Source organism: Bufo gargarizans, chromosome 9 (assembly GCF_014858855.1).
Source record: "Bufo gargarizans isolate SCDJY-AF-19 chromosome 9, ASM1485885v1, whole genome shotgun sequence".
Classification (NCBI taxonomy): Eukaryota; Metazoa; Chordata; class Amphibia; order Anura; family Bufonidae; genus Bufo; species Bufo gargarizans.
In genome coordinates this window covers 189,210,461-189,235,123 of record NC_058088.1, presented here as the reverse complement: position 1 = coordinate 189,235,123, position 24,663 = coordinate 189,210,461, and the positions used below count along the sequence as shown (strand labels likewise).

The window sequence follows — 24,663 nt, the reverse complement described above, 5'->3', positions numbered from 1 at the left end:
GTATCTAATCCTATCCTGTGTGATACTGTCTGCTGAGCTGTGTATCTAATCCTATCCTGTGTGATACTGTCTGCTGAACTGTGTATCTAATCCTATCCTGTGTGATACTGTCTGCTGAGCTGTGTATCTAATCCTATCCTGTGTGATACTGTCTGCTGAGCTGTGTATCTAATCCTATCCTGTGTGATACTGTCTGCTGAGCTGTGTATCTAAATCCTATCCTGTGTGATACTGTCTGCTGAGCTGTGTATCTAATCCTATCCTGTGTGATACTGTCTGCTGAGCTGTGTATCTAATCCTCTCCTGTGTGATACTGTCTGCTGAGCTGTGTATCTAATCCTATCCTGTGTGATACTGTCTGCTGAGCTGTGTATCTAATCCCATCATGTGTGATACTGTCTGCTGAGCTGTGTATCTAATCCTCTCCTGTGTGATACTGAGTGCTGAGCTGTGTATCTAATCCTCTCCTGTGTGATACTGAGTGCTGAGCTGTGTATCTAATCCTATCCTGTGTGATACTGTCTGCTGAGCTGTGTATCTAATCCTATCCTGTGTGATACTGTCTGCTGAGCCGTGTATCTAATCCTATCCTGTGTGATACTGTCTGCTGAGCTGTGTATCTAAATCCTATCCTGTGTGATACTGTCTGCTGAGCTGTGTATCTAATCCTATCCTGTGTGATACTGTCTGCTGAGCTGTGTATCTAATCCTCTCCTGTGTGATACTGTCTGCTGAGCTGTGTATCTAATCCTATCCTGTGTGATACTGTCTGCTGAGCTGTGTATCTAATCCTATCCTGTGTGATACAGTCTACTGAGCTGTGTATCTAATCCTATTGTGTGATACAGTCTGCACAGCGTCTGCATCTGAGCCTACATACTGTGATACTGATATATCTAAGCCTATTCAGTCATATTCTGCTTATGTATCTAATCCTATAATGTGTGATACTGCCTGCTGAGCTGTGTATCTAATCCAGGCATGTCATATTATTTGCTGAGCTGTGTATCTAAGCCTGTCATGTGTGATACTGTGTTCAGAGCTGTGTATCTAAGCCTGTCATGTGTGATACTTTAGCACTATACTCCTCACCTCATTCCCTGGAACACAAGCTGATGGTGAGAACCTATATAACCTGGAGATATAATACACTGGTTCTGCTGGGCGCAGTAGTGCAGCAGACGTCGGGTTGAATGATTGACAGGGGATTAGACCAATAAACAGAGAAGGAGGGGCTTAGTTAGATCAGGGGGCGGGATGAATAATTTACACAGCTGCCATTGGTTCTGCCATATCTCACATCATCCAATCAGAGTGGAGCTTTTATTCTCTGCCCTGCACGGAGAGCATGAGACAAGGATTCTGATTGGTTGCTAAGGTGATTTTCGGCTCAGCAGCGGAGACCCGCCTGTAGTGAGGGGAAAGAAGCTGGGACTGAGGAGAAGAGGTGAGAGGAGGGTGGCCCCTGCCCAGTGCTGGACATAGGGAGCGTGTCCTCACATGGAGGCCTTCAGACGGGTTGTAAGGATTCTGCCGCCATTTCTGGGACAGCTGGGTGATAATGTGAGTGACGGACACGGCTGCCTCAGACTATGAGCGGGAGACGCAGGGGCCGCCATTACTGCAAGTAAAAACTACCCAGCTTTTCCTGTTCCCTCACACAAAACCTCTCAGAGTGGAGGGAAATGTGGTCAAAAGAGTGCCCCCATAAACCATACTGCGGCAGAGTGTCCCCATAGACCGTACTGCGGGCAGAGTGCCCCCATAGACCGTACTGCGGGCAGAGTGCCCCCATAGACCGTACTGCGGCAGAGTGCCCCCATAGACCGTACTGCGGGCAGAGTGCCCCCATAGACCGTACTGCGGGCAGAGTGCCCCCATAGACCGTACTGCGGGCCGAGTGCCCCCCATAGACCGTACCGCGGGCCGAGTGCCCCCATAGACCGTACTGCGGGCCGAGTGCCCCCATAGACCGTACTGCGGGCCGAGTGCCCCCATAGACCGTACCGCGGGCCGAGTGCCCCCATAGACCGTACCGCGGGCCGAGTGCCCCCATAGACCGTACCGCGGGCCGAGTGCCCCCATAGACCGTACCGCGGGCCGAGTGCCCCCATAGACCGTACCGCGGGCCGAGTGCCCCCATAGACCGTACCGCGGGCCGAGTGCCCCCCATAAACCATACCGCGGGCCGAGTGCCCCCATAGACCATACCATACTACGGGCCGAGTGCCCCCATAGACCGTACCGCGGGCCGAGTGCCCCCATAGACCGTACCGCGGGCCGAGTGCCCCCATAGACCGTACCGCGGGCCGAGTGCCCCCATAGACCGTACCGCGGGCCGAGTGCCCCCATAGACCGTACCCCCCCCCCCCAAAAAAAATGTAGGGGGGAGTTCATTACATACACATACACTGCTGATCAAAATTAGAGAACAATTTATGAACACTTGACTTTTCCAGCAATAACGTAATCTACATGGATCATCATTTGAAGGGTTTCTGTAAGGGGTGCAGTCATGCGGTGTGGCCGCGCCATTAGAACGGTGTTTTCCTAAATAACCAAAGTACATCAACAAAAACCCTGATGATGATGAGAGAAGAGCAATGACTGCAGCGCAGAGGATCAGTCAGCGATCAGTAGGACTTCAGCACACCTGCGGCCACAGGACATCACTCGTCTCGCACGCTGCTCCGGTGGGACTTTGCTCCACTCTTCTTCCAGTCTCCTCAGCAGTTCTGTGACTGTTGTGGGTTCAGGGGCGTAGCTAAAGGTTCATGGGCTCTGGTGCAAGAGTTCACCTTGGGACCCTCTTCCATTATTGCTTTGTGGCCAGGGGCAGGGGAGCACGTAGCCTTCCTGCTGCCTGAGGCAAAAATTTCAACTGCACCCCCACCATGCCAAATTCTTGACCTAACACCTTCCCTCCAGCCAGAGGTGTAACCACCAGCATGCACCTTCTATAAAACAGGTGTCTACCTCTGCACCCCCTATAGCCCCCCCCGGTGTGGGTTTCTTGACCATAAATTTGTCACCAAGGATGGGCATCGTCCTGCATGAAGATTGCCGGCTGATTGAGTGATGAACGCAGGGAAGGAACCATGTGCTGTTGAAGAAGGTTCTGATACAGACTTGCATTCTCTCTGCCATGTAGCTGTAGGAGAGGTCCAACTCCGGCTGCAGAAAACATCCCCCAAACCAGACACTTCCTCCTCCACCTTTCACTGACTTCTTTACACACTTTTGCCCCTTCACATGAGCGAGTTTTCCGTGCGGGTGCAAATGCATGAGGTGAACGCATTGCACCCGCGCTGAATCCAGACCCATTCATGTCTATGGGGCTGTGCACATGAGCACTGATTTTCACGCATCACTAGTGCGTTGCGTGAAAATCGCAGCAAGCTCTATATTGTGCATTTTTCACACAACGCAGGCCCCATAGAAGTGAATGTAGCTGCGTGAAAATCGCAAGCAAGTGCGGATGCGGTGCGATTTTTCACGCATGGTTGCTAGGTGACGATCGGGACGGGGACCCGATCTTTATTATTTTCCCTTATAACCTGGTTATAAGGGGAAATAATAGCATTCCTAATACAGAATGCATAGTACAATAGCGCTGGAGGGGTTAACAAATAAATAAAATTAAACTCACCTCATCCACTTGTTCGCGCAGCCTGGCTTCTCTTCTTTCTTCTTCTTTGAGGACCTGGGAGAAAAGGACCTTTGACGTCACTGCGGTCATCACATGGTCTATCACCAGCCACGGTGATGGACCATGTGATGAGTGCAGTGAAGTCCCATCAGACCCTAATAAATGAAACTTGCTTTCATCACTAAAATGATCTCTGGACACTTCTCTGTCCACACAACATGCTCCTCAGCAAAGGGGAGCCTAGCCTTTTGATTCTTTATGCTAATGAGAGGTTTGGTCCCTGCAGGGTGGGCTTTCAGTCCGAATGCTCTTAAACGTCGAGACCCTGTATGACGAGGCAGACCCTTACCCAGTTCAGTGCTGAACCCACGAGCAATTCCAGCTGCAGTGTTGAAACGATGACCCATGGAGACTCTCCGCATTATCCCGTCCTCTCTTGCATTTGTCTTTCGAGGGCGACCAGCCTTCCTGGGGGGCTTGAATGAGTTTGAGATGTTGTAAAGATGCAATATTCTAGAAATCGCAGACTTGGAACGACCAACTTCTCTTGCTATGGCTGATAGGGTCACCCCTTTGGCCTTCATCTGGACAAACTGCTGCCGGAGGGTTTCAGTCACTTTGGAACGGCACACCATTTTGGCAAAGTCAGTGAAAACTAGAAAGTTAGGCTGCCAGTTAAGGCTACTTTCACACTTGCGGCAGAGTGATCCGGCAAAACGTATGCCAACTGATGGCATTGGTAAGACTGATCAGGATCCTGATCAGTCTTAAAAACGCCTGATCAGTCAGTCTTTCCGGTGTCATTTGGCAAAATGGATCCGGCATTTATTTTTTTCACCTTTTTTTTCGGTCTGCGCAAGGATGGATCTGGCATTCCAGTATTTTGAATGCCAGATCCGGCACTAATACATTCCTATGGAAAAAAAATGGCGGATCCGGCATTCAGGCAAGTGTTCCGTTTTTTGGGCCGGAGATAAAACCGTAGCATGCTGTGGTTTTCTCTTTCGCCTGATCAGTTAGAAGGACTGAACTGATGACGTCCTGATGCATCCTGAACGGATTACTCTCCATTCAGAATGTATGGGGATAAAACTGATCAGTTCATTTCCGGCATTGAGCCCTTTTGATGGAACTCAGTGCCAGAAAAGAAAAATGCTAGTGTGAAAGTACCCTAAATAGGGTTTATCAGATCGGAAATTAGCACCAGTTGCCAGATTAACACCAATAACTTGAAGGTATCTGAAAGTGTTCTCTAATTTTGATCAGTGTTCTTTTTCAATTATCTCATTTACATTTTATTCTGTGCTTTAGAATCAATACAATTTATGAAATAATCTTAAAATACTGCTATTTTACTCATGTTAGGATATATTCACATAGGACTACACTATGACCTTGACATTTTGTAAATTGTGTGGTGTTCTCTAATTTTTATCGCCACTGTATACACAGCCACCACTAGGCATATTTCATTACATACATATACACAACCACCACTAGGGGGAGTTCATTACATACATATATACACAGCCACCACTAGGGGGAGTTCATTACGTACATATATACACAGCCACCACTAGACATAGTTCATTACACACATATACACAACCACCACTAGGGGGAGTTCATTACGTACATATATACACAGCCACCACTAGGGGGAGTTCATTACGTACATATATACACAGCCACCACTAGGGGGAGTTCATTACGTACATATATACACAGCCACCACTAGGGGAGTTCATTACATACATATACACACAGCCACCACTAGGGGGAGTTCATTACATACATATACACACAGCCACCACTAGGGGGAGTTCATTACGTACATATATACACAGCCACCACTAGGGGGAGTTCATTACGTACATATATACACAGCCACCACTAGGCATAGTTCATTACATACATATATACAACCACCACTAGGGGGAGTTCATTATATACATATATATACAGTACAGACCAAAAGTTTGGACACACCTTCTCATTCAAAGAGTTTTCTTTATTTTCATGACTATGAAAATTGTAGATTCACACTGAAGGCATCAAAACTATGAATTAACACATGTGGAATTATATACATAACAAAAAAGTGTGAAACAACTGAAAATATGTCATATTCTAGGTTCTTCAAAGTAGCCACCTTTTGCTTTGATTACTGCTTTGCACACTCTTGGCATTCTCTTGATGAGCTTCAAGAGGTAGTCACCTGAAATGGTCTTCCAACAGTCTTGAAGGAGTTCCCAGAGATGCTTAGCACTTGTTGGCCCTTTTGCCTTCACTCTGCGGTCCAGCTCACCCCAAACCATCTCGATTGGGTTCAGGTCGGGTGACTGTGGAGGCCAGGTCATCTGGCGCAGCACCCCATCACTCTCCTTCATGGTCAAATAGCCCTTACACAGCCTGGAGGTGTGTTTGGGGTCATTGTCCTGTTGAAAAATAAATAACTAAACGCAAACCGGATGGAATAGCATGCCGCTGCAAGATGCTGTGGTAGCCATGCTGGTTCAGTATGCCTTCAATTTTGAATAAATCCCCAACAGTGTCACCAGCAAAGCCCCCCACACCATCACACCTCCTCCTCCATGCTTCACGGTGGGAACCAGGCATGTAGAGTCCATCCGTTCACCTTTTCTGCGTCGCACAAAGACACGGTGGTTGGAACCAAAGATCTCAAATTTGAACTCATCAGACCAAAGCACAGATTTCCACTGGTCTAATGTCCATTCCTTGTGTTCTTTAGCCCAAACAAGTCTCTTCTGCTTGTTGCCTGTCCTTAGCAGTGGTTTCCTAGCAGATATTCTACCATGAAGGCCTGATTCACACAGTCTCCTCTTAACAGTTGTTCTAGAGATGTGTCTGCTGCTAGAACTCTGTGTGGCATTGACCTGGTCTCTAATCTGAGCTGCTGTTAACCTGCGATTTCTGAGGCTGGTGACTCGGATGAACTTATCCTCCGCAGCAGAGGTGACTCTTGGTCTTCCTTTCCTGGGGCGGTCCGCATGTGAGCCAGTTTCTTTGTAGCGCTTGATGGTTTTTGTGACTGCACTTGGGGACACTTTCAAAGTTTTCCCAATTTTTCGGACTGACTGACCTTCATTTCTTAAAGTAATGATGGCCACTCGATTTCTTTACTTAGCTGCTTTTTTCTTGCAATAATACAAATTCTAACAGTCTATTCAGTAGGACTATCAGCTGTGTATCCACCTGACTTCTCCACAACGCAACTGATGGTCCCAACCCCATTTATAAGGCAAGAAATCCCACTTATTAAACCTGACAGGGCACACCTGTGAAGTGAAGACCATTTCAGGTGACTACCTCTTAAAGCTCATCAAGAGAATGCCAAGAGTGTGCAAAGCAGTAATCAAAGCAAAAGGTGGCTACTTTGAAGAACCTAGAATATGACATATTTTCAGTTGTTTCACACTTTTTTGTTATGTATATAATTCCACATGTGTTAATTCACAGTTTTGATGCCTTCAGTGTGAATCTACAATTTTCATAGTCATGAAAATAAAGAAAACTCTTTGAATGAGAAGGTGTGTCCAAACTTTTGGTCTGTACTGTATACACAGCCACCACTAGACATAATTCATTACACACACATATAAACAACTACCACTAGGGGGAGTTCATTACATACATATATACACAGCCACCACTAGGGGAGTTCATATATATATATATATATATATATATATATATATATATATATACAGCCACAAATAGGGGAGTTCTTTACATACATATATATATATATATATATATATATACAGCCACAAATAGGGGAGTTCTTTACATACATATATATATATATACAGCCACAAATAGGGGAGTTCTTTACATACATATATATATATACACACACAGCCACCACTAGGGGAGTTCATTACATACATATATATATATACACACACACACACACCACACCACTCCACTCCACTCGGGGGAATTCATTACACACACACATATATACACACTACCACCACTAGGGGGAGTTCATTATATACATATATACACAGCCACCACTAGGGGGAGTTCGTTATATACATATATATACACACAGCCACCACTAGGGGAGTTCATTACATACATATATATACACACACACCACACCACTCCACTCCACTAGGGGGAGTTCATTACACACACACACACACACACACACACACACACACATATATACACACTACCACCACTAGGGGGAGTTCATTATATACATATATACACAGCCACCACTAGGGGGAGTTCATTATATACATATATACACAGCCACCACTAGGGGGAGTTCTATATATACATATATACACAGCCACCAATAGGGGGAGTTCTATATATATACATATATACACAGCCACCAATAGGGGGAGTTCATTACATACATATATATGGGCTGGGTCAGGTACTACCTAAGTGACTAGGGCTGAGCTGCAGTACCAGGTACAACCAACGGACGAGCATGGCGATGTTTGTTAAAAATAAAGGAAGAGCTGATAAAAGGAAAGAAATCTTCACTGCAGCAAAACTGCAGCATTTTTGCGCTGTTGAGTGAGTGGTTATACACAGCAGCCAATCTGTGGAGATAGAGCTGCAGTGTAAAGCAGGGAGGAGTTCAGAGCAGCATGAGCCAGTGATGACAGGAGGTGGATGAGAGATGACTCCAGATAGTGGTTATAAAACTATATATAGCAGGTAGTGACTTAAGGGGGTTGTCCGGGACTGTAATATTGATGGTCTGTCCTCAGTAGAGGTCATCACTATCTAAACGGTGGGGGTCCGACTCCTGGCTTCTCCATTGAGCATCCCCCTCCTCAGGCTGTGATGTCACGTCCATTGGTCACATGACCTTCCTGGGTCCCTGTCCCATTCAAACCAGTGGGTGTGAGCTGTGATACCAAGCACAGCCACTATACACTAGAGGGCGCTATGCTTGGCATAATATGAAGAGACCATAGTGGTTGTTGCGGATCGGTCATCAACGTATAAATCCCCGGAAACCCCTTTAATACCTTATTCTGGCTGCACCAGTCTTGTGTAGATACAGAAGTGCCCACTAGATGGTGCTGTCTCCCCACTTACAGAAAATCAACATAGGTGAACTGCTCTATAGCATCCCTATGTAATTAAAGGGATGGGGTATTTGGTTAGTAGCATGTAGTTTAAAGGGGTTTTCTGGGAGTTTAGTATTGATGGTCTGTCCTCAGGATAGGTCATCAATATGAAATCGGCATCGGTATGGAGTGCAGTGACCGCCCCCCATGATCAGCTTATTGAGGAAGCAGCGGCACTCAATGGAGCTCCACGGCCTCTCAGCTGATCGACGGGGGTCCTGACAGTCGGGTCATCAATATGTAAATCCCGGAGGACCCCTTTTCTCATGACTGTGTTTTTGTTGGTGAGGTTCTGGACACAGAATATAAGTCAGAAAGGTTTATTATTATTATATACAGCACATACATCAGATGATAATACACTAAGAAAATACCGCACAGATTGCTGATATTACAGGTGTGGTCTGATTTGACAAAGCATCTTGCCACAAGAGGGAGTAAAAGTGCCTCCCCTATTAAAAAAAACAGAGCTCTCAGAGGCCACTTTTGGGTAGTATACCTCTTGGCGAGAGATTGCTGACGACTGGACGTGCCTCTATGATACACTGGAAAACATTTCAGCCAGTTGACAGACTTTGAGAGGAGGAGCATCACTGGACTGAAAAGCGGGATGGTCATTTTGACCGCAACCTACCCCGTTCTATCGTGGTTGTTAGGAGATGTTGGGAGCAGTGGTTACGTGAGGGCAAACGCGGTGAACCGGCTGCGGACGGACACAGACTGACCCCAGTACAGAGGATCGTTTGATCCATCAGTAAGCTCGAGCAGCTCCCACCGTTTTGTTGCCCACCATCCAGACACAGGCGGCCCCTTCATTACCTCTCTGTCTCTGCCCGGACCAGAAGAACATTTAGTGAGATGGCGCCCAGTACATGTCCTGCCGTTGACAGCCAGACACAGTCTTGTTTGCAGTGGTGTCGTGATTGAAAAAGCTGGCCTGCTATGGACTGGAACCGAACTGTCTTTAGTGATGAATCCCGGTTCTCTTTGGGATCCGATGACGGCCGGGTTGGAGTGCGGAGCAGTGATGGCCAGTACGCAGTGTTCGCCGACGAACACATGCGATATGCCATCTTTATTCCCAAGCCCGGTGATGCAGAGGTAAGTCCTTACCTGTGCCTGCGCCGCGAGCCGCTCTGAAACACATGCGGTCACCGGGAGCAGGCAGTTCCGAGAACAGCCTTCATCGGGCTGTTCTCGGAACTGCCTGCTCCCGGTGACCGCATGTGTTTCAGAGTGGCTCGCGGCGCAGGCACAGGTAAGGACTTACCTCTGCATCGCCGGGCTTGGCAATAAAGGAGGTTATTGACATTTCAATTTCACCTCAAGCAGCAGAAAATCTAGGTGCACCCTTGTCCAGATGTGAATGGGACCTTGTGATCTTGTACATAAAGGATAAAGTCATCCAGAATGTCAGATGTCTTTTGTCAAATAAATGTGGTCAGAAGTAATAATTATAATGAAGTTACTTGCAGATCATTGTAATAATAGGGAAATACGTGGATTTGGTACAAATATGAATGGAGAAAATGTTAAAATGTATCCTTATTCATCATTGGTTTCTTTTTTTAATTTAGTACTTTGTGTAAGAGAGAAAATAATTTGGAGGGATACAGAAAATGGCAGAAGGACTAATACACTGACCTGCCCACAGCTCCACCACAAGTGTCCGACCACCGCCGCTGCAGGGTGTCACCTGAGGTACGGTAAGTGACATCCGATGGATTTTCCTGTTTCTGGCTGGGAAGGTTTAGTGACGCACCTTACGGCTGTATTAGGCTATTTTCACACTAGCGTTAATATTTTCCGGTATTGAGATCCGTCATAGGGTCTCAATACCGGAATTATTATTTTTTTTCCGTTTTGTCCACATTCAATGTCAATGGGGACAAAACGTAACTGAATAGAACGGAGCGCTCTAAAATGCACTTGTCCTCACACTGGAGAGCAAACAGCAGCATGCTGCGGTTTGCTTTCCGTCCTGGGATGCGGATCCGTCCCCCATTGACTTTCAGTGGAGTTCATGACGGATCCGTCTTGGCAATGTTAAAGATAATACAACTGGATCCGTTCAAAACCGGATCCAGCAAAAACGCTAGTGTGAAAGTAGCCTTATACAGCTTGATGTTTGGACAGTGCGAGCGCCGATTAATGACGACACATCCATAAGCGCCCGTTTACACCGTGAATGTGGCAGGAACAATTGGTATCCGCAGTCGCTCCTCCATTATTCAGTTCTATTGATTATCGGCAGCACGTTCTTGATTACACAGGGAGATGCGCTGCCGGTAATCAGTATCTTACATCCTGATGTCCATCAGACGACAAACTAATGTTTTTCTCTTTAATCGGCTGCTCGATTATACGGGTCAATTATAGGGATTGAGTGTTCATATGAATGCATGCTCCCGATAATTAGCCTGAAAATCGTGTAATCTAATAGGTCCCTTATCCTCTGTAGGTAAGGAAAGTGAGAAGTCCTGCTGCTTGTAGAGGACGTACATTTATGGCGGTATATGGGTAAACCTTATTCTGATTGCAAAAACTAACTTTTATAATATCAGTAAAATAGCCTAAGCTTCATTCAGATCACCCCCCTTCTCCATGCTTATGCCTCTTTCTCTCCAGTGGTCACTGATTTCCTGTATTGGTGACCCCACTGTCTATACATTCACAATATCTCCGGTCACTGGAAGTGGGGTTGGACCTTATCTGTGTGTACAGGTATACAATTATCAATTCAGGAACCAACTAATTTTGTTTAGAGACTGAAACCGTCTTTATTCAGGGGGATTTTCATTAGGCAAGCACAGCTGGACCCCAGTTGCGTCATGCCATAACCCATCTCGACCTGCTTTATTAAAGGGGTATTCCCATCACAATGATCACTGTTAAATCTGTTGATTATTTGACAGTGATCATTTTTGTAAATACATTTTATTACCAAATTCCCACCCTTTTTGAGAAAATAAGTCCCCTCTTACCTGATTGTTGTCTTTCGTCTCCCCTGGTTACGGCCACCTCTCGTCTGTCGAATCCTGTGGCCATGCGGAAGACTGAAGATTTTCTCCCGGCCGGGCCGCGAAATGTCCTGAACGCGCATGCGCCATGATGACTTCTTCCTGGCCAGTATAGAACGCGCACGCCGGCTCTGTACTATACAGGCCAGGAATAAGTCACCATGCGCGGCGGCGTGCGTGTTGAAGACAGCACGCGGCCTGGCCAGGAGAAGACGTCAATCAAGCTGACTGAGCCCGCCCAGCTGAATCCAGGAAGTGAACGTCGCGCTCGCCGCAGGTAAGTATGAAAACTGCTGATGGGAATACCCCTTTAATCAGATTTTTCTAAAAATCTATTTTGGTGGAAAAGCTGTTTATGTTCTCTTTTGCCCTTGTTTTTTCATCGAATAGTCCGCCAAACATGGATACCAGCGTGTAGGTTCCACATTTTGCGGCTCGGCACGTCCTCCTCTTGTTAGAAATACCTATCCGTAAAACAGACAAGAATAAGACCTGTTCTACTTTGTTTTTTGCGGAGCAGCGGAACAGACATATGGATGTAGACAGTGCAAGGTGTGTTGTCCACATCTTTTGCGGCCCCATTGAAATGAAAAGGTCTGCATCCGATCCGCAAAAAAATGTGGATTGCATGCGGACCAAAACTACGGTTGTGTGCATGAAGCCTAACTTTGTCATTAGTGCCAGTGTGCACCCTTGGGTCCTCGACAGCCCATTTCAGTATTCTATCAATCTGACCCCTGATATGTATATTTGTGTGGCCTTGGCCTGCTCTGCTCTCATAGTCCCTTCCTTACTGGACTAGACATTCCCCTCCTCTGAACCAACACCCTCCTCATCCCCCAACTTGGCAAACTTCTTGGGGTGTACTAGGTCATGACTAGCCTTTCTGCCTCTCACTCCTCCGTCTGTCACCCAGCTAGCTGCCTGATATTCCTACACCTCCATGCTGCCATCCTCTCCCGCGTCTGCCCTAGCACGTACCTGCAGAGTGAGCAGCAGGCCCCATTCCTTATTATCAATGGATCTCAGTGATTAATTTAATTGCAGGATCTGGGTTTCCAAATGTGCAATGTGCACACATCCTCCACAGCAATATGCACCCTCAGATGCTGTTCAAAGACTGCGTACACTGCAATATATGCACTGGAGGGCATTGTTAATTATGGAGCACATATTTACTAATGGGGATTACACAAGAAACAAGGTAAATTTATATAGATGCAATCCAAGCGATAAACAAATGCAGCTGATTTCCCTGAATCTCTTGAGTCACACGCTTAAGACAAAACACACTTTAGAATAAATCACACTCTCGAGCTCCCACACTGGCTACTCAGCTTGCATTCTCCCACTTTGCTTCAGATGATTCTTCTGGTTGGAGAAGTATTGCAAGATGCAACTGCAATTGTGTGTAAGATGCGGATGTTGTGTAACTAACAATATGTTCAAGGTTTCAGCCATACTATGTTTAACAATTTAGAGAAGACCCAACATGGAGAACTCCCACTGCAGTTCCTTTGTAACCCTTTAGATGGCATAGAAGCAGTTCACACAGCTGTTTGCCTATACCCTTTTACATGGCATGGTATCAGCTTCCACAGCAGTCCCCCTGTAGCCTTTTACATGGCGTAGAATCAGCCCCACAGCATTCCCCCTGTAGTCTTTTACATGGCGTAGAATCAGCCCCACAGCATTCCCCCTGTAGTCTTTTATATGCCCTGGAATCAGCCCCACAGCAGTCCCCCTGTAGTCTTTTATATGCCCTGGAATCGGCCCCACAGCAGTCCCCCTGTAGTCTTTTATATGACATGGGATCAGCCCCACAGCAGTCCCCCTGTAGTCTTTTATATGACATGGGATCAGCCCCACAGCAGTCCCCCTGTAGTCTTTTATATGACATGGGATCAGCCCCACAGCAGTCCCCCTGTAGTCTTTTATATGACATGGGATCAGCCCCACAGCAGTCCCCCTGTAGTCTTTTATATGACATGGGATCAGCCCCACAGCAGTCCCCCTGTAGTCTTTTATATGACATGGGATCAGCCCCACAGCAGTCCCCCTGTAGTCTTTTATATGGCATGGAATCAGCCCCACAGCAGTCCCCCTGTAGTCTTTTATATGCCCTGGAATCGGCCCCACAGCAGTCCCCCTGTAGTCTTTTATATGACATGGAATCAGCCCCACAGCAGTCCCCCTGTAGTCTTTTATATGACATGGAATCAGCCCCACAGCAGTCCCCCTGTAGTCTTTTATATGACATGGGATCAGCCCCACAGCAGTCCCCCTGTAGTCTTTTATATGACATGGGATCAGCCCCACAGCAGTCCCCCTGTAGTCTTTTATATGACATGGGATCAGCCCCACAGCAGTCCCCCTGTAGTCTTTTATATGGCATGGGATCAGCCCCACAGCAGTCCCCCTGTAGTCTTTTATATGACATGGGATCAGCCCCACAGCAGTCCCCCTGTAGTCTTTTATATGACATGGGATCAGCCCCACAGAAGTCCCCCTGTAGTCTTTTATATGACATGGGATCAGCCCCACAGCATTCCCCCTGTAGTCTTTTATATGGCATGGGATCAGCCCCACAGCAGTCCCCCTGTAGTCTTTAATATGACATGGGATCAGCCCCACAGCAGTCCCCCTGTAGTCTTTTATATGGCATGGGATCAGCCCCACAGCAGTCCCCCTGTAGTCTTTTATATGGCATGGGATCAGCCCCACAGCAGTCCCCCTGTAGTCTTTTATATGGCATGGGATCAGCCCCACAGCAGTCCCCCTGTAGTCTTTTATATGGCATGGGATCAGCCCCACAGCAGTCCCCCTGTAGTCTTTTATATGGCATGGGATCAGCCCCACAGCAGTCCCCCTGTAGTCTTTTATATGGCATGGGATCAGCCCCACAGCAGTCCCCCTGTAGTCTTTTATATGACATGGGATCAGCCCCACAGCAGTCCCCCTGTAGTCTTTATATGACATGGCATGGGATCAGCCCCACAGCAGTCCCCCTGTAGTCTTTTATATGACATGGGATCAGCCCCACAGCAGTCCCCCTGTAGTCTTTTATATGACATGGGATCAGCCCCACAGCAGTCCCCCTGTAGTCTTTTATATGACATGGGATCAGCCCCACAGCAGTCCCCCTGTAGTCTTTTATATGACATGGGATCAGCCCCACAGCAGTCCCCCTGTAGTCTTTTATATGACATGGGATCAGCCCCACAGCAGTCCCCCTGTAGTCTTTTATATGGCATGGGATCAGCCCCACAGCAGTCCCCCTGTAGTCTTTTATATGACATGGGATCAGCCCCACAGCAGTCCCCCTGTAGTCTTTTATATGACATGGGATCAGCCCCACAGCAGTCCCCCTGTAGTCTTTTATATGACATGGGATCAGCCCCACAGCAGTCCCCCTGTAGTCTTTTATATGACATGGGATCAGCCCCACAGCAGTCCCCCTGTAGTCTTTTATATGACATGGGATCAGCCCCACAGCAGTCCCCCTGTAGTCTTTTATATGACATGGGATCAGCCCCACAGCAGTCCCCCTGTAGTCTTTTATATGACATGGGATCAGCCCCACAGCAGTCCCCCTGTAGTCTTTTATATGACATGGGATCAGCCCCACAGCAGTCCCCCTGTAGTCTTTATATGACATGGGATCAGCCCCACAGCAGTCCCCCTGTAGTCTTTTAATATGGACATGGGATCAGCCCCACAGCAGTCCCCCTGTAGTCTTTTATATGACATGGGATCAGCCCCACAGCAGTCCCCCTGTAGTCTTTTATATGGCATGGGATCAGCCCCACAGCAGTCCCCCTGTAGTCTTTTATATGGCATGGGATCAGCCCCACAGCAGTCCCCCTGTAGTCTTTTATATGGCATGGGATCAGCCCCACAGCAGTCCCCCTGTAGTCTTTTATATGACATGGGATCAGCCCCACAGCAGTCCCCCTGTAGTCTTTTATATGACATGGGATCAGCCCCACAGCAGTCCCCCTGTAGTCTTTTATATGACATGGGATCAGCCCCACAGCAGTCCCCCTGTAGTCTTTTATATGACATGGGATCAGCCCCACAGCAGTCCCCCTGTAGTCTTTTATATGACATGGGATCAGCCCCACAGCAGTCCCCCTGTAGTCTTTTATATGACATGGGATCAGCCCCACAGCAGTCCCCCTGTAGTCTTTTATATGACATGGGATCAGCCCCACAGCAGTCCCCCTGTAGGCTTTTATATGACATGGGATCAGCCCCACAGCAGTCCCCCTGTAGTCTTTTATATGGCATGGGATCAGCCCCACAGCAGACCCCCTGTAGTCTTTTATATGACATGGGATCAGCCCCACAGCAGTCCCCCTGTAGTCTTTTATATGACATGGGATCAGCCCCACAGCAGTCCCCCTGTAGTCTTTTATATGACATGGGATCAGCCCCACAGCAGTCCCCCTGTAGGCTTTTATATGACATGGGATCAGCCCCACAGCAGTCCCCCTGTAGTCTTTTATATGACATGGGATCAGCCCCACAGCAGACCCCCTGTAGTCTTTTATATGGCATGGGATCAGCCCCACAGCAGTCCCCCTGTAGTCTTTTATATGGCATGGGATCAGCCCCACAGCAGTCCCCCTGTAGGCTTTTATATGACATAGTGGGAGTCTGTAATGCATTTGCACTGAAGCATTTATTGCATGGTGTTAGTTCCGATTTGTACCGCCTAATCCATGCACAACTACAGATATTGACTTATAATGGCGTTCAACTATATAAAAAAAAGTACCTGACTGAGGTACTCGTATTCCATTCGTATCTCCTGCTTACAAAGCGGGATAGGTGCAAAAAAAAAAAAATTTACAAAAAATAAGTTTCCCCCCCCCCTCTTATCTGAGGTCTGATTAGCATTGAATCTTGTCAGATAGTGGTTCTTATAAACATTGGGGGTCTGATCTGAGGTCTGATTAACATGGGGGTCGTAATCAAATTAGGGGTCTGATCTGAGGTCTGGTTAACATGACGGTCTTAATAACATTAGGGGTCTGATCTGAGGTCTGATTAACATGGGGGTCTTAATAACATTGGGGGTCTGATCTGAGGTCTGGTTAACAATGAGGGTCTGATTGGGCTCTGAGCCGAGGTCTAATGAAAAACATTTTTTTCTTATTTTCCTTCTCTAAGACCTAGATGCATCTTATAGGGTGACACATATGGTATGTGAATTCATGCTCTCACCCTTATCAATGCAAAGTGTCATTTCTCATCCACATGCTGCGAAAATTGGCCTTTGGTGTAGATGTTAAATGCGCAGCTTGTCGATTTATGTTGCAGATTTGTATTTTGGATTTCACACTTTGCAATGCAAAAAGTTAAATATTCATCAAATCTAGGCAGGGAAAAGTACACCATTTGGTACTTTTTTAAATATATATATATTTTTTTCTGCTTCAGATTTCCAGCTGCAGTGCTGCAGATTTTCTCATGTGATTAAAGGGGGTTTCCACTGGGAAAGGTCTGGGATAGAAAGCATAAACTGGTAGTCACAAACATTACTCACTGAAAGCCCCTTTATCCTCACGGTACAGCGAGTCGCTGCTTCATTCACATGTCTGTGAAACTGCTCACTGCTGGGCATGATTAGATGGGCAGTATGTGGCAGTATTATGTGGGCACTGTTATTTGCTCATTGTATGACATGAGGACACTGTGTGGCATTGTATGGCGATGTTATGTGCGGACTGGCACCCTTATGTAGGGGCGGTAGACACAAGATGTGCGCTAGAAAACTGGTGCACGTTACACCAGAACCATTTCTATTCTGGAGCCTGGACGGCAGCTGTGACAGGTTTATTAGGAGGTGTGCGCCTCGTAATAAATCGATCGTATCTTCCACCAGTATTTTTAATACTAAGGCCTCTTTCACACGGTCGTCGCGTGTGAGGGCCGGACAAGATGCGGGTGCGTTGCAGGAAAATGCACGATTTTTTTTAATGCGTTTTGCACGCATGTGAGAAAAATCGGCATGTTTGGTACCCAGACCCGAACCCGGACTTCTTCAGGGAAGTTCGGGTTTGGGTTAGGTGTTGTGTAGATTTTATTATTTTCCCTTATAACATGGTAAAAAGGGAAAATAATAGCATTCATAATACAGAATGCTTAGCAAAATGTTCATTGAGGGGTTAAAAATAATAAACAAATTTAACTCACCCCATCCACTTGATCACGTAGCGGAGCTCCTCTTCTTTCTACTTTCTTCAGGACCTGGCTAAAGGACCTTTGATGACGTCACTGCACTCATCACATGGTCCATCACCATGGTGATTGACCATGTGATGAGCGCAGTGACATCACCACAGGTCCTTTTCATAAAAAAAGAAAGAAGACATGCCAGGCTGAGCGTTTAAGTGGATTAAGGTGAGTTTATTAATAGTTTTTTATTTTTTAACCCCTCCATCACTATTTTACTAAGCATTCTGTATTAAGAATGCTATTATTTTCCCTTATAACCATGTTATAAGGGAAAATAATAAAGATCGGGTCCCCATCCTGATCATCTCCTAGCAACCATGCATGAAAATTGCACCGCATCCCACTTTTATGGGGCCTGTGTTGCGCGAAAAACGCACAATATAGGGCTTGCTGCAATTTTCACGCAACGCACCAGTGATGTATGAAAATCACCGCTCATGTGCACAGCCCCATTGAAGTGAATGGGTCCGGATTCAGTGCCGGTGCAATGTTCACCTCACGCATTGCACCTGCGCGGAATTCTCGCCTGTGTGAAAGGGGCCTAAGACTATTGCATGAAAGGCTGTTTTTGTGGTGACTGACTCCCTATATTAGGTCAGTGCCCACTACATGGTGCTCCCTTGTGGCGTCTATTATGTATGTGAACTGCTCTACAGCATTTCTTAATTAAAGGCACAGAGTACTTAGTTATTAGCACGTAGTTTAGTCTCCTCAACATAGTAAGTATAGCGCCACCTGCTGTTTGTTCGTTACTTTATTTTTCTGCCCACCTCACTGACCATGGATCTGGACACAGAATATATGTCATAAAGGTTTTTTATTATACACAGCACATACATCATATGGTATATTATCAGTGAGACCACAGAGCGACGGTCATGGTTAGGGTGCTGCCACATACCGTGGCCGTGCTATGTTTTGGATATAGCAAAAAACACACAAAAAATTCAGTTTTTGCAAAAATTTCATTGTCATTCAGTTTTGTGGTGTCTCATATGTTGTTGCAAAAACCGTGTGCGTTTGTTGACGTGTTTTTTTTTTTTTCCCCGCTACCAAAATGCTGCACTGCCGTCGTGTGTGGCTGCACCCTCAGAAGCAAAGCTTTTCTCCAATGTCCCAGAAAAAAGAAACGAAAATGGAAACTTGACCTACAGTACATAATTCGGCATAACAGGGAAAAAAAAAAATGCACAGAAATTTTGGTGTACATTTTTGCCATAAAGTAAGCCAACCGATATATGGTGTAAAGTTAAACAAAAGTATCTGAAGATGCAGCAAATTTATAAAGCACTTTGATAAATCTTGCACATATTTAGGCTGTCTAAATATTACACCGGATTAGTAAATCTGCTCCAATGAGTTAAAACATAGAATTTTTGTAATCTGGCATCCAGTAGTCCAACATTTCCGAAAGTCCAACCTTCAAATCTCACAGGGAAAGAATCAAGTTTTTTGTAAATTATTTCTCACCCCCAGTCGACAATGAGAAACCCGTGTCGGTGGTGCTCGCAGTCGGGAGAGGTCCATGCTTTTCTGAAGCGGACTCTATCTGGTTACTTTGGGAATTTTCCAATGTGATTTTATCATCTTTTCCTTGCCTGGTAAGACAGGTGCACCAGCTTGTGAATGTCTGCTTAAACCTGTCCGAGGCATAACAGTACAGTATGGGGTCCATACAGCAGTTGGTCCCCGATAGCATCCATGTGATGTAGTAGGCCACCTCAACATTTTCCAGTAAGGAGCACATGGATGAGAAAAACAAGGTGATGGTGACCCCCATGGTTCTGGTGATATGTACTGGGATATAGCAGATGATGAAGATGATTAGGGAGACAAATATGGTCTGGACAGATTTGGAGACCATGACATTCGTAAGGGTGTTCATTGGGTTCACCTTGAGAATATATCGACTCAGGAGACTGTAGCAGACCAAGGTTGTGATGAACGGGATGAGGAGACCCGAGAACATGATGATCCAGTTCCAAACGAAAAATAAAACCGCTTGTTCAGTTTGATGAAAACTGAGACATTTTGTGACTCCGTGAACGTCAGAGATTTGAAGAACAAAGAAAAATGGAATACCTTGTACGAGGAGACAAACCCAGACAGCGATGCAGAGCTTCGTGATGAACGGCTTCGTGGTCAAAGCCATTCTTTTAGCATTGCGGGCAACAGTGAAATATCTGTGAATACTGATTAGAGTGAGAAAATATATACTTCCATACATGTGGGTGCTGAGGAGGAAGACCTTAAACTGGCAGAAGAAGGTACCGAAGGTCCAGTGGTCGGTTAAGGAGTAGATGATGATGAGAGGAGCAGCTGGGGTGATGATGGCATCGGAGATGGCCAAGTTGAACTGGAGAATGACCGTCGAATTCCATTGTTTTACCCGGAACCAGAATATCCACAGACTTATACAGTTCAACACAAACCCGACGAAGAAGATGACGCTCAGGAAGATCGGGATGAAGGGATTGATTCTTTGAGGCTGACACCCGGTGAAGTTTGTAGAAGTGTTCACCATCCCAAATGTTTCTCTGAGCTGAAAAATAAAAAGCATTAGACGATGCAAACAACTGCACGTTAAACAATCTGTGAGGAAGCACAAGTAGCGCTGGAGTTGCTGTCCCTTTAAATCGTGTAGTAACGCAAGCATTAATATTTTTAGTTCAGTTTTATTTACTTTTACAATTTCCTATTCTAGAAAGATGAAATTGCCAGGAAGTAACATAGATCGTAAAGCTGAAAAATAGGGGTCTGTCTATAACGGCACTTATTTCCCTCAGGATACAGGGGTATAATCCATACAAATGCGGTAATTTATCTATATTAATATTTTTAAGACCGTATTGCACTTCTTCCTGGGTCAGAAAGGCCACATGTAATGGGGAATTTACTTGGACACTTCACCTTCCTATATGAATACAGGAGAGAAGAAAATATTTAATAAATTCACTTCTTCCTCATTGACCTCTACAACCTCTCCCTCATCACTCTTTAAAGGGCCAACGCTTTTGGTTTTAAACCTTTTTATCGTTCCTATAAATAAAGAACCTTTTTTTGGGTAGATTTACTCTCTTTAAGCCTCTCTGTTTCCAGCTTGGCTGTCTTTATCTGCTTTTACATAACTTGTGGTTTTTAGTGCTTCTTCACTACATTCCTGCTTTAGTCATTGAAATGCTTTTATTTTGTTAAATATTGCCCCTTTTGTGTTTTTATTCATCCATATTATTTTTTTTCCTGGTGCTAGCCCTTATATTCCCATGGTATGTACCCGTCACAAAGTTTAGAATGTTTTTAAAAATCTCCCATTTTGTTTTTAATTTTTTTTTTTTTTTTAGCGCATTGTCCCTATTTATGAGGTTATTGACCCTTTCCAAGCTAAAGTTTAGTGTCTTTGTGGCTCTTCAATAAAAACTCTTTTGAATGACAATCTTCTGGTTGCAAAAGTGCAGCGTAACAAAAGCAAATGGTTCAAATTGTAGACGCAACTGTAATTAGTTTGTAGGAGGTGGATGTTGTGCAAGAAAGCTCACAATATTGCAGGTTTCAGTCACTGCGTATGTAATGTTTTTGGCAAGTGAGAGAAATGGGGTATCTGACGGAGAAACCCTCATTGCACGTCCCTTATAGCCTTAACAATGACATGGCATCTGCCCCCATAACAGCCCCCTTTAGCCTTTTACATGATATGGTGGCAGCCCCCACAGCAATTCTCTTGTATACTTTTACATTGCATGGTGGCAGCCCCCACTACAGTCCCCTGTAGCCTTTTACATTGCATGGTGGCAGCCCCCACTACAGTCCTCTGTAGCCTTTTACATTGCATGGTGGCAGCCCCCACTACAGTCCCCTGTAGCCTTTTACATTGCATGGTGGCAGCCCCCACTACAGTCCCCTGTAGCCTTTTACATGGCATGGTGGCAGCCCCCACAGCAGTTCCCTTGTATCCTTTTACATGGCATTGTGGCAGCTCCCACTAGAGTCCCCTGTAGCCTTCTACATGGCATGGTGGCAGCCCCCATAGCAGTTCCCTTGGTAGCATTTTACATGGCATAGCATATTGGCAAGCCCCACAGCAGTTCCCTTGGTAGCCTTTTACAAGGCATGGTGTCAGCCCCCACAGCAGTTCCCCTTGTAGCCTTTTACATGGCATGGTGGCAGCCCCCATTGCAGTTCCCTTGTAGCCTTTTACATGGCATGGTGGCAGCCCCCATTGCAGTTCCCTTGTAGCCTTTTACATGGCATGGTGGCAGCCCCCATTGCAGTTCCCTTGTAGCCTTTTACATGTCATGGTGACCACCCCCACAACAGTCCCCTTGTAGCCTTGGCATGGTGGCAGTTCCCACTTATAACTGAAACCACAGCACAATGCTGAATCTACTGCACAATGGATACCACCGGTGCCCAACAAACTCCATTGACTTATAAGGAGGTACATTGGGTTCCCTCCTGGATGCCAGTGCAATTGTGACATGACCTTAAAGAAAGTGACTGAGGAGTTGGAATCTTGATCACATACAGGATAATGTCATCCAATATGTCAAATGTTATTTGTCTATCAAATATGGTCAAAAAATAATTTGGAGTGATACATAGAAGAAGTAAGACACTGACCTGTCCACAGCTCTGCCACAAGTGTCCGACAACCACCACTGTAGAAAGTGATCTGTATAGAGTTATATCTAATGTACAGTAAGTGGCATCCGTTGGATCTTCCTGTTTTTGGTAATTGAAGATATTGGCCAAGAATTTATAGTAATAGTGCACATCCCCTATCCTCTTAGGGGAAGTGAGAAGTCCTGCTTGTCATAAACCAGCGGGTGTGTACCCACTGTGCCACGTGTCTTACCTCCTCTGAGGGCGTGGTCTAAGTGAACCCCTGGATTTTCACAGTATTCCTAAGGGTGGGGATAGACTTACCCGAGGGGAACACCAGGTCGCTACCTCTTGAGGAGGATAGGCACACGAGGCAGCTGGTCCAGGCGGACCAGGAGGTACCTGAGAAAGGTACCAGAGGTGCAGAAACGAAGGATGAGGCAGAGGTGTAGTCAGACAGGCAAAAGGTCAGGGCACAGGTACAGGTCAGGCAATCTGGATCAGCAACAGGAGAGTCAAGGCAAGTAGGTAGGGATATAACAGGTAGCAGAGTCCAGGAATACAGATACGAGTCAGGAACACAAGAACACAAGCTGAGACCAGGAACCTTAGCAGGACACCAGGACCTTAACACTGAGGCATCTTGGAAAGGGGCTGAGCCACTTATACAGGAGGGCTAGGATAGGTCAGCGAGGTCACATGACTAAACCCATAAATCCCAGGAAGTGACATGCACCGACCCTTGAGGAAGTGCTGCAGGAAACAAACAGCAAGCATGCTGTGGCCAAGGCTGAGCGGAAACTGTAGAGCGGATCCCAGAACAACAGCACCCACACAGACAGAGCCCAGGACTGCAGCGGTGAATGGGAAGCACCGGCCGCAGATCACCGCTGAACAAGACGCCCGGGACCGCAGCGGTAAGCAGGGGAACAGTGGCGCACAGTATCTGCTGTTACAGTACCTCACCCTCCCCTTACACCCCCTCTTCTTGAGTCCACGACGAGAATGTTCTCCTATGGTTCCCAAGACCTCTCCTCAGGACCAAAGTCCTTCCAGTCCACAAGATAGTAGGTCTTCTTGCCACACTACTTGATGTCCAGGATGTCTTTGAACCCTCCTCAATGCAGATGACCCGGTGACGTAGTCACACTCCTTTGCGACCTTTCGGATCTTCCCTACCTCTGTGCAGTGACTGCCCGCTTCCATCCGGTGCTCCATGGAGGGCTCCTGTCCCCGGTCTTTGCCTGTTTGCCGTTGCCTCTTCGCTCCCTGTTCCTCCGCCTTCCGGCGCTCCCAGCATTGAGGTTTGAAGAGATGCTGTTCTGTGTCCTCCCTGGCTTGTTCGTCTCGATCCATCCTCCCTCCTGTTTTCTTGTGTGTGTTCTCCGACCCTCCTGTTTGTTTCATCACTAACTAAGTGACCAACTAAGGGGTGTCTTATTCGGTATTTCTTTGACTGTGCTATCGGACTAGAATTGCTCCATGAATTACCTGGACAAACTTATTTTACCCCCCCCCCCTTTTATTTTTTTATTTTTTTGCTTTTTTTTTTTTACTTTCTATTTTTGCATTTTTTCATTAACTTTTTTTATGGCAGTTCACCCCTTGGTAATTTATTATCAGAGGGTAAAGAGGGGAGGGGGAGGAAGAGGAAGAAGGAGAGAGAGAAGGGAAGGGAAGGAAGGGAAAAAAAGACAAGGGAAAGAAAGGAAGAGGGAAAAAAAGAAGAGACAGGAGAAGGTGGAGAAGAGAGGAAAAATAAAAAAAGGAAGAGGAGGAGAGGAGAAGAATAAGAAAGGAGGGAAAGAGAAGAGAAAGAAGGGGAAAAAAGGGGAAGAAAAAGGAAAGAAGGGAGAAAGAAAGAAAAAAAGGATAAGCAAAATAAGCATTCTGCTGGATATACGTCTGCTAAAACAGGCAAGAAATTGGCGGAATCGGCTAAAATTTAGCAATTCTTGAAGTCCCCAAAGGTTGTAACTACAAGAGCAGGACAAAAATGGTCGCATGATTTGGATGCCCAAAAAAAAAG

General features: G+C 46.2%; 2 protein-coding genes across 2 annotated transcripts in view; one reads left to right on the top strand and one right to left on the bottom strand.

The window, feature by feature from the left end:
* Window positions 1-10,450: 10,450 nt before the first annotated feature.
* CYSRT1 (cysteine rich tail 1) overlaps window positions 10,451-24,663 on the top strand; it is a 115,440-nt gene continuing 101,227 nt past the window's right edge. Inside the window, exon 1 of the mRNA XM_044268873.1 lies at window positions 10,451-10,473. The gene's annotated coding sequence lies outside the window, so the exon portion shown is untranslated. The remainder of the gene's footprint in view (window positions 10,474-24,663) is intronic.
* LOC122919686 (lysophosphatidic acid receptor 6-like) lies at window positions 18,836-22,796 on the bottom strand. Its single transcript, XM_044268860.1, has 2 exons — window positions 22,653-22,796; window positions 18,836-20,577 (listed from the first exon to the last, which is right to left on the bottom strand). The coding sequence occupies exon 2, from the start codon at window positions 20,557-20,559 to the stop codon at window positions 19,495-19,497; it is 1,065 nt and encodes a 354-aa protein (XP_044124795.1). The 5' UTR covers window positions 20,560-20,577; window positions 22,653-22,796; the 3' UTR covers window positions 18,836-19,494.

Coding starts and splice junctions, on each gene's coding strand:
- LOC122919686 (XM_044268860.1), bottom strand. CDS start 20,559: ATGGTGAACACTTCTACAAACTTCACCGGGTGTCAGCCTCAAAGAATC.